The sequence below is a fragment of the Orbicella faveolata genome, unplaced genomic scaffold (assembly GCF_042242905.1).
Source record: "Orbicella faveolata isolate gen_17 unplaced genomic scaffold, um_ofav_v1 contig_14, whole genome shotgun sequence".
Lineage (NCBI taxonomy): Eukaryota > Metazoa > Cnidaria > Anthozoa > Scleractinia > Merulinidae > Orbicella > Orbicella faveolata.
Window position 1 is genome coordinate 3,636,238 of NW_028301541.1, and position 10,751 is coordinate 3,646,988.

The following is a 10,751-nucleotide window of genomic DNA, read 5'->3' on the forward strand; positions in this document are numbered from 1 at the left end:
TAAAATTGCCTTTAACTAAAGATATTCTACAGCTGAACACATTTGTCGTCAAGCCACACTCCGCTCAAGGCTGTAAGCACTGGCGATACTGCTGTCGCAACCTGAACTCGAAGCGACAACTGGGTCTCCTCTTCGGGCGACAAGGAAAAAACACTAACTTCAATTTGACAGTAAAAACAGTCAAAATAAATTTCCTATTTCTCTTTGTTTTCTTGTGTTTTATTGAAGTTTACAAAGCAAGTGGCTCAGTAGGTAATTTGCATGATGACGTCATTTGACTACAACAACCAGAATCCTTTACTTTTTTCCAAGGTGACTCTGAAGAAATTAAAGTCACTCTGAGTGTTTTGTAATAAAGAGTTGAGTCTGCATTAAAACAACCCCTTCACTTGCCACCAGTTACGTTTATCTGAACTTCTCTTAGAAATTGTAAAAAAGAAGGTAGTTTGTCGACTATCTGTTCTGGTTCCCAGTCATTTCCTTCAGCAAGCACCTGGTCCCATTCCTCACAGTGAAGATGTATGTCAGTCTACGCGGCAAAAGAAAGCAAAAGAAAAGAAAAGAAAAGAAAATTAGTTTCTTACTTTGAGTGAGCGAGGGAGAGAATGCATGACTGGTCGAGATCAGTGCAGCTGCAGTGCAACGTTTCCTTTGCATACAAATTTTTTCAATTTTATTTACACTGCATATGATCACATTACATTTACAGTACTTTACTTACATTACAACGCCTGCTACTTACAACACAGTACTTAAATCTACTTAGAATAAGCTACATTACTAGTTTGTATCTATCACTGTGTACAAAATGTTATTTTACATCAATTACCAACTTACATTGCGCCATATTACTTACTCACAAACATCATTTATTACCTACGACATTACCTATTTAACGTTACATTACTTACTTGCAAACATCACTTACGAAAAAATCAATCTTAATCAGGGTTGCTTTGGTTAGGAGCTGAGAATTACAATATCGAAAAGATACACTTATAAAATCTAATATAAAGTGAAAAACCGATCTACTCCCTGGGCAGTTCACTTTTTGTATGGCGAACAACTTGCAGCAAAAAAAAAAAACTTTTTGATCGTTCCTTTGCGTATTGAAATGCTTGATATCAAACGGCGAGTTTTAAGCCAGGAAGCCGTTTTATGCATCTAAACTTTATGAGTACAGTGCACGTTCTGCTCTGCATGCAATGTCCTCCGGTATCCAGCGGTTCGTTACACTCTCCTCAAGGGAACAGAGCATTTGCGCTTGCAACAAACCGGCATGATTACATCACTATCTCTCTCTGTTAAAGTGGCGACCGCTCGCGATGAAAATACACTTGCGAAGAAAACGAGTTCTTATGCTAAAATTCACGGTCCCTACAGTCACGAAGATACGCTCGTCTTCATCTCCTTGCACGAGAAAATGGAATTGTTTCAAAATAGTAATAATTGTGGGAAATAATTGCTGCTTGCACGCAAAGGAGGAACGGATGTTCACAAGAGACTATGATCTAGGATCGACTCTAGGCACTCGACTCCACAAGGCATCCCGAACATAAAATTTATGGGAAATCAGACAATAGAGAGTAGCAGGATTACCAAAAAAAGCTAACCGTTCACAGCAGGAAAAAAGCTCTACACCCTAAAAGTCTCGCGAGAATTCACGGCCTAGTTACTCTAAGGGAAGGTAAAACCTAATTTTAGAACAAACAGTTTTTTTAGAGCAACACTCTCATAGGGGGGTACCCCCACCCCTCCAGGGAAATGAAAAAGATTAAAAAATATCTAACTATGTGGATAACCCAACGTTTTCAAGATTGGCTCAAGTACTCTTGGAAAATTTACGGTGGCGCTGAACCCTACCTACAGAATGTTTTTAAACTTTGCCAAAAATTGCGTCCTATGCTTATCAAATGTTGACTATATAGAAAAAAATTCACCGTGCCGTTTTTGAATTGTAAGCCCCTAAAGCTGTAATTAAGGGTGTTTTTAGCAGGTCATACTGTTGCTATGGTAACCTATTGTGTTACGAAAATGATAACAACGTGTTCACCAATGGTTGGGCAGTTGTTTGATACCATGATTGTAGCATCAAGTGATAAAGAGTAGTTATAACGACCCATCAAAATCTGAGTGCTGGAAACTGTTTTGATCCACCTTAAATGACATGGAGAATTAATTAGCAATACTGACCTTTGTGGCTGCTGTATGAACGTCCCTCACTTCAGTCTCGACGGGATCCACGGTGTTTGCTTGATCTTTACAAACAATCAAGCTGAACTCTTCTCCATCTATTTCATACTGGTAAGTTTTCCTCAAACTGCGGCGCTGGTAAAACAGATCAAACCCGTCTGGACGCTCGGAGACCGGTGGCAATACCAGCTTACCTTCTTCAATCTTCATTCCCATCAGGTAGCTTTCTAGAATTTTGTCTTCTTCTTCGGCTTCTGGTGTTTTTGCGACATAGCTTCTGCCTAGAATAAACAGTGCAGAATGGAGATTACGGTTTTGGCCCAATTAATTTAAGTTGTCCTACTCATGTAAATCGCAATTTCATGGGTGGGCAAATATTGCGCTGTGATTGGCTACCAGAGCGGGTAAGATGGCGTTATCGGGATTACGCGCTTTGTCCCGCAAAAACAACTAGTTTCTCTACTAGCTTCTACTCCATCTCGGTCCATAAATTCGCAAAAATGAACTTGGCCAATATCCAGCCATCTTGACCTCACGCTTGGTCAGTTATCCATATATGTTTTTAAGCGCGTAACAACAAGCGAATCTATTTGCGTTATAGGTTTTTGTGGTTTATTACACAGTAAAAAGTAAAAGTAATAAATTTTAGAGTTCTTTCTTACATGTTCTTATCAACAAACGGTAGTCAAATGTTTTCGAAACCATCAAGATGTCTACACTCATTTTGCGCTGATAGTGAGAGCACATGTAAAAACATGGCGAGTTTGATGAATCACCCTGCCCATCAGGCAACGCGCGAGTCAAGATGTTCTTAACACGAACTGGTGCATTGCGAGAGAACGCCATGGAGGTTGTCTCGTCTTCTTCTTGTGCAGCATCCTTCTCTGTAAGCCATGCCTAGGAAGGTAAAAAAGAGTTAGTTGAAATCTACAAAGTAGAGAGAAAACATTCGTCCCTACCCATTATTAAAGTGCCAGTGAAGTACAGAATAATTGCCGCTTATTTGAAAGGTTTTTCAAAATAAAGAAGAATGGCGTTTTCCTTTTTGGAATATGATCTTTCGTTTTAATAGCCTGTAGAACAGGTGGATTAGCAGGCTAGCGCGATACGCGTTGAGCGAAAGCGAAAATAAATCCGCCTGTTGTCATATCGTTGTTTTTTATTGTTATTATGTTTTTATTCAATACAACACAAGCTACAACACTTATAGTAATTACAATACTAATAAATACCTCGCAATGCTCGCGTTAAACACTATTGTTTATTTACGTTTTGTATTACGTAAATGAGAAAAGTGATGGCGTCATAAATAGTTCCACTGAAACAGTGAGATACTGAATCAATAATATCTGTAGAGCAGTGTTCTTTAAACTTGACACCAGAAATTTACATCACAAAAGAACAAAATGACACCTGTCGTACCGTTGCCATGACAACAGTTTTGCCACTGGTCTTTTCAATTAAGACTGAAATTCTTAACCAAGGATCATCCACTCCCAATAATCTAGTGAAGAGAGTTACGACAATATGGGCACCATGTGTGTGCAGGACCTCTGTCCCATTTTAAAGGGTTTCAAATGGGGATATTTGGGTTTTGGCAGAAAGAGACGTACTTATTCAACTAATAACTCTTGGAATTCGAAGAAAAACTACCAAAATTGTACCTTAACACGAACATCTCTACAAGAAGGAGTAAGGAAGGCAAAGTCGTATCTTATGTCTTCCTTAACTGCATGGGATTCCAGATGCTTCTCAATTCGCTCAATTTCTATATCGTCTAAGCCACCTTCGAAGATTGAGGTCTTCCAGCTTCCTTCTTCCTCGAGTTTTTCTTTGATTTCAGCAAGAGTGAAATAGTCCTCTTTTTCGTCGTCTGAATCAATAGAAGAAAATATATACTCTCCAGATGAACATTCAATATAGCTACAAGCCAACAAAAAATCCACTGCTTGTTTGGTTAAAGATAATTTTCGGATACTTCTCTCAGTATCACGTTTGTATATATACCAAATGAATGGCGCAGGAAAACTTGACTGAAGACACACTACTCTACACTACACTACAACAACACCTTTCATTTATTCTTAGAGGTATGTGCTTTTTCTCACAATGTCTTTTATTTCCATGTTTTGGCGATACATTTTGCATAAGTCAACTCAACTTTAATTTCCCATACTCAACGTCACTCTGTTCATTAACCGCGGGAAAAAATAGTACATCATTTACGTAACCCGGCCACTAGTTTTGTCATGTAAGAGTTTCATAACTCGGCTTTTAAAATTAGCCGTCGTCGTTCACGTTCCTCGAACCACCCAAAACTTGGTCATTTCACGACGTTGTTTTGCAGAGGACGGCAAAGAAATGCCGTACAAAGATTTATAACGCACGTGCACAGTGACGATCTCGTTGCCGTCGTCGTTGTGGTTTGTTTAAGTTGCATCACTTCAGTGAAATTCAACGTCAAAGAATAAAACCTGCTGAGTGAAACTTTTGCATCTTTCTCTCACCTTCGCCTACTTCCTTTATGTAGGCATGGCCGAGGTGACACCAAATAACTACTTTTAACGTCTGCTCTTCCTTTTCTTTGTGAATGTTCTTTAACACCATGAGGAGTTCATCTCTCAATTTGTCTATACCAATGAAGCTATCCTGTTCATCCTGCCAGTAAAGTGTGCAGATGTGTCAGATGTAAAATGCAGACTGCCGTCTTCATACCAGGGGGAAAATGCAGACTGCAAACTAAAGAATTTTTAAGTGTAGATCGTAATATTGCCATTATCGAGCGCTGACCGTAAACTGCGATTATTCAGGTTAATCGTAGTGAAAGTCTGCACTCCGGTAAGCCTGAATAACGCTCCGGTTAGCCTGTTAGCTCGGTTAGCTTTGAATGATGATAGTCTATAGAAATGGTGATACGATTCAGTTGAAAGGTCTACAGTCTGCAGTCTACAGTTTTCCCTCATTCTGCATTTTACCCCTGGTTTGCAGTCCGCAGTCTGCGTTTTACACTGACCGTCCATAAACCTTAAAGACTAAGAAGGCGGTCGCTTCCCACATAATTCCAAGTACTAAGTTTTGACTAAAATCACCTCCAGATCTTGCGAGGAATGCTCCAGTTGTTTCAGTTGATAGTATTTAGTTTCCTCAGCGCAACGGTCATTTGGAGGTTGTACGACGGACAGCTCAAACTTGTGGGTCAGGTCCAACTGGGTTGTGTCCACATGAACAATCCGCACTAACTGTTGTTGACCAGCCTGTGAGCGTCTTATCAAAATGTTCTTGAGTAAAACAAAATCACAAGTGGCAATAAATCAATGGAACTATAGACTGGATTCTCAAATAGCGTGATTTATTGAACTCTCATTTGGTATCGACCTGCAGCAGCGACGATTTATTTATAGAAATTCTGATTCAATCTGAAGTTAAGTCTTCGCTAATTCACTAGGGTAAACTGAGAAAAATATGGTGCAGGTAGGAAGAATGAGTAAGCATAGGCCTGGTTCATACGTCGCATTTCTTCCGTGGTTTTTTACTTCTATTAAGTGCGGCAGAAATGCGACTGTCGATTCATGCGTCGAACTTGTGTTGCACTTAATTCAAATTAATACTGTTGGGTATGTCGGCCAGCGGAAAATGTCTTAAACGTAGAGTATTCAATGTGGCGGACAAAAGATACTATACAACGAAGGAGATAAATTTTGCGAAAAAATTGTCCGGCAATGGAACGAGAAGGAGAAGGCTGACAATGCAGTAGTATGTGTTACAATATGTTCATGTTGCATTGGGACGGTAATTGCCAAGTTTCTTCTTTTTCTTTTGCGGGACCAAATTTACGCATGCTCCATACATTAACATAATGTATGCATTAGATTCGACACGGCAGAAATTCGACGTTTGAATCGGTGTCGCATTACTGTCGGATAATGCGACAAGACCAGTCGAACGTGCGGCAGAAATGCGGCAGCCGATTTAGACGTCGAATTTCTGTCGAATTTAATTAATTCGTTGAATTAAATTCGACACGGCAGAAATTCGACGGATCAACCGGGCCATAGCTGCACTGGCATCCGTAGGACGGGACAGTCAACTGCGGTTATGTTCTAACAAGCAAAGTTACTTCCTCGTCATATCCTTATCGCCAGGTAAATGTCGCTTTTCATCGTTTCTGTCTCGTATTTCCAATGTTGTAGGTAGTTATTTCCGCTCTTCAGGTAACATATTTGTACTACTTTGTTCTAGAAACCACTGGCAATGATATGTAGTTAAGAGTTCAGGTCGTCGATAAATAAACTTCTTTACGTCAGACAATTATAGCTGGTGCGTTTAATACAGTTAGCATTACAGAAGACATGGGATAAAAATTTTAGGACCTACTAAAACCGGTGTTCACTCGTTGTGAGCTTCGCTTAATGTTCTTGTATATTCTCCTCTTTGCTTCTCTTGAATGATAACGTTAGAAAACCAGATCAAGTTAAGGACCTACTAGGTCAACCTACTATACGGATTGTTTCATAACAAGACTTACCACTTGTTCCTTTATTCCCCGAATAGCTCTCTTTTGGCTCTCATGAGAGCCCTTGATACAGAGGCCATTCCATCCCCAGACCTTCAAAGTTGCCCCAGTTTTTTGTTCTATTTTGTCTAAATGTTCGCGCCTTTTTCCAATGACTTGACCCATATATTCCTCGGGTATAAAGTCCAGTTTTTTCCAAGACGCTTGATCAGGGCTGCCTTCTCCCTGCGTATCGAATAAGATTAAGAGAATTTAAACTAACAAGCCGGAAAATATGATAAAGGACATCAAAACAAGGAAGAGATGACAGAATGAAAGAAGGAAGGTAGGCAGACAGGCGGCCAGGCATACGGGCACACAAACATACTACGATTATCAGCTGAGTAAGGCGAGACGAAAGTTTGGTGACCAGGTTTTCAGGGACCGCGGAAGGGCTTTTCGAGTGGGGGGTGCTAATGCGAACGCGTAAGCGTGAGCTAAATAGGGGGTCCGGGGGCATGCTCCCCCGGGAAAATTTGAAATTTAAGTCTTCTGAAATCGCTTGAAATGGATCTAAAACTGTCAATAGTGAAGTTAATTTTGTGGTTGTTCAGCCGTGGATTTCGTAGTTTGAATATCAGTTAATTTATCAACAATTGGTTGGCAAGATTTTTTGCACGCAGGTTCTAAAGAAAAAAAAATTAAACTAAATAAAAATAAATGATCATATATATGAAATGTGATGCACATATATAGAAGTAAGGTTAAGTTAATATAAGTTAAATAAAGCATCGAATGCCCAAACTAACCTTCAATAGAACAATGTTCAGTTTTGGGAAAAAAAAGTCAGAAATTTTCGACCATTTCTTCTTGACAAAGCAGTAGCTTAGCTTGTGTGGAGTCAGCTTCCTGGCTTGTTCATGTTACCATAAATCATATGCGCTTCTTTGTTTGTTATATTATAACTGCAGGGTTGAATGATCCAGGATGACTGTGAAATAGTTTAAACAGTGACTTTGAACGTTTATTTCGTTTCTATTCGTTTAATCTGTTATTTGTTAATTTCGAGTGATTTCCGGTCGGTGGTCGTTACTGTATTTCGTCTCGTCATTGCTTACGTCACTACTCGGGACAGTACTAAACACGTTTTCGTTCCCGCTAAAAAACTCACTCAACCTGACCGCCATGTTTGTAACGCTGTTGAACCGAAGTGAAATATAGTTGAGTTCCTATCACTGTTGTATTTCCTGCTTCCCCACAATGACCATAGCTGTACATAACTCTCCGTTTCAGATATTTACGGCGATAAGCAGCTCTGATAAAAAAAACTGCGTTCTGCAAAACCCCCCTCAAGTTTTTCCAGTGATGAAATTTCATCTTCGTGCTCAACTAAACCATTGGCGTCGAGAAACACCGATCCAAGAACGAGTGAAAATAGGAACAAGAGTCTGAATGCCATTATTGCGCAGGTGAAAATCTAATCGTCTGTTCGGGAACAAACCTAACGACAAACTGCCTCATCCGGCCGCGTTTGTATGAGAAAACCCTCAAAAAAACTAAATTGGATTGAAATGAACAAATCAGAAAAAGGCAGCGTTTCCTAAGAGGTTCGCATGTTTGACATAAAATAATGTAATGTACTCTTTTATTAACGACAGACCTGGTTTACGTTAGTAAAAAGAAATAGTGATTTAATCCGCCAAAAAAGTGGTGGGCTTAAGCACCCCCAGCCCCACCCCCTGCGCGGTCCCTGTTTTACAGTTCAACTTGTGTCGTTGTCATGGGCAACTGGCTCCGTTTCCAGTGGCAACTTGTCGGCCTTTGACGTCATTGGCAGCAAAGCAGGCGAAATTGGAGGCGACGATACCATTGGAAACGAGGAAGGTTGCCCGTGGCAACGCCGTGATTTTAAGTCGAAACCTTCGTCACCAAATCGTAGTAAAGGCGAACAGGTAACAGGTAAGGCAGGCAGGTAGAGAGGCTCACAGACAGACAGACAGACAGACAGACTACCAGACAGACAGACAGACAGACAGACAAACAGACAGACAAACAGGAAGCTCACGGGCAGGCAGGCAGGTAGAAATGAAGACAGGAAGAGGGTGAATGAATATGAATAAATGGTAAAAAAGGAGATTTGCCATGACGTACACTTAAGATCCTGTAAATTAACGTTTTGGCTTTGGCGCGCTGTTCTTCTGTTCCTGTTATACGAACTTGGCAGTCTTTGATGACCAGTGCTTGAACTCCACTTCGCTCCTTTATATCATTTCTTCTCCATCCCTTTTTTCCTATAACAAGTCCCACTTTGTTCTCGGGGATTTTCATCACTTCTTCTTGGACATTATGTGCAGCTTTATCCCCTTCACTTCTTCCGCTTCTTGGATTGTCAGTGTTTCTTTGGGTCCTGGATTCTTTGCCTGCCCGTGAATCATGTGACATGACTAACAACCTAACAAAAAAAGGAAAGTATTATATCTCCTAGCCAAGCGGAGTCGTAAGGTAAATGCCAATTGTGATTGCTTTGTTATAAAGCTGACGGTTCAGTTTGGTCATTGTTCGTTCGTTTTATGCATCTATCAATGTTAGTTGACAAAAAACAAACAAACAAACAATTAAAAACATTAAAAAAGAAAACAGAACAAAAATAAATCAAAAAAGGATTACGTGTCGTGTTTCCCCCTACACTTCTTTCGTGCTCTACCGCTTCCTGCGTGCTTTACAACAAAACCTCAGTCGAAGCTTCGTTTAGGCTTTTGTACATTATGCTAGCATTCTTTTCGAGCATTTTAGTGAGGCAAAAGCATTAAGCATTATTCGAGCCTTTTAGTGGCATTTTCCTGGAAAATAACTAATATTTTTTTTCACAGAAAATAGAAGTAAAAACTGTTTTTACCAGAAAATAAAGACGTAACTTAGCCTCTTCACTTAAGTATCACTGAAAGGGGACAAAGGATTAACATAACAACAGATCATTTAGAGAATTGTCTTTTGGTGTATTTAAACTATTACATACGTTGTTGTTAACTTGTTATACTAAGTATACGTTTTTGTTACGCACTCTGAACTATTAATTGTGTTGAAACGTTAAAATTATTAAAAATTAAAAACCGTATGTGTGAGCATTAACCGTGCATTTTAGTGACTTTTTTGAGGGGAAACCGAGCATTTTAGTGGAAACAATGGAGCATTAAGGTGAAGCATTTTAGTGGGAAAATAAAAGCATAATGTTCAAAAGCCTAGCTTCGTCATTATTTGTTAAGTGCGCGTCAGACCGTGAAGCCAATGTCGCTCAAATGGCATGCACACAAAACCTAGAAGATAGAACGACTGAAAATGGATAACAGGTCAGATTTTAGACGTTATTGCAGCTTTTCAAAGGAAGAAAAGAAATATCTTTCAGATTTTTTGATCGAATTTATTATATCTTTACAAACTCCCACACATCTGCATGTAACAGTTCCGCTAAGGTTTGGCAATTCATGTCAAAGACAATATTAGAGGCCATGCCTGATTAAACATCCAGCGTGCACAATGAGGAATAGAATGATACGGAAATGTTTCCAGGGTTGAGGTTTTAAGATTTTAAAACAACCTTCCCTACTCTGTCTACTTCCAGACGTTTTCCTTTTTCTATTTCAACACCGCGGAAAATAACTTGAAATACAGAAATACAACTTTAAGTCAGCAGCATCTGAAAGATTTCAACGATCAGTTGTAAACGGAGTTTTCTGTGCACTGCACAATGTGAAGCTGATCAATAACAAGGCTGTAAACACTGGTAATCAAACCGAATACATTTCAAAGCCTACCTGCACTACCTCAGCTCAGCCACCTCAGCTTAAGAACGAGGCAAACCAGACTCCGCTGTCTCGACGCCATTTTGGGACTTCCACATGAATTCATCCTCGCAGTTGATTTGATTGACATATGCTGACGCCCTGGTTCAGTTCATTTGGACAAATTATACAATGTAAAGGACGCTGTTTCCGCTTTGAAGCCAACGAGCGAGCAACTGCAGGATGCCGATTCGTCAAAATTGACCTTTACTTTGACGTTGCGGGTA

At 39.8% G+C, this 10,751-nt stretch overlaps 1 protein-coding gene across 1 annotated transcript; it reads right to left on the reverse strand.

Moving 5' to 3' along the window:
- Positions 1-190: 190 nt before the first annotated feature.
- LOC110045782 (uncharacterized) lies at positions 191-10,751 on the reverse strand. The gene is made up of 9 exons (XM_089287293.1): positions 10,498-10,751; positions 8,837-9,137; positions 6,719-6,931; positions 5,283-5,471; positions 4,701-4,851; positions 3,858-4,066; positions 2,856-3,090; positions 2,194-2,474; positions 191-529 (listed from the first exon to the last, which is right to left on the reverse strand). Exons 2-9 carry the CDS (start codon positions 9,125-9,127, stop codon positions 386-388), a joined length of 1,713 nt encoding a protein of 570 aa, XP_089143419.1. The 5' UTR covers positions 9,128-9,137; positions 10,498-10,751; the 3' UTR covers positions 191-385.

What these genes read in the sequence shown, in the direction of transcription:
- LOC110045782 (XM_089287293.1), bottom strand. Translation starts at nt 9,127, where the DNA reads ATGTCACATGATTCACGGGCAGGCAAAGAATCCAGGACCCAAAGAAAC. An exon ending in TAATTTACAGGATCTTAAGT is followed by an intron (nt 6,932 to 8,836) that starts GTACGTCATGGC and finishes TTCGATACGCAG; the next exon opens with GGAGAAGGCAGCCCTGATCA. An exon ending in CCGTTTGTTGATAAGAACAT is followed by an intron (nt 2,475 to 2,855) that starts GTAAGAAAGAAC and finishes TGTTTATTCTAG; the next exon opens with GCAGAAGCTATGTCGCAAAA.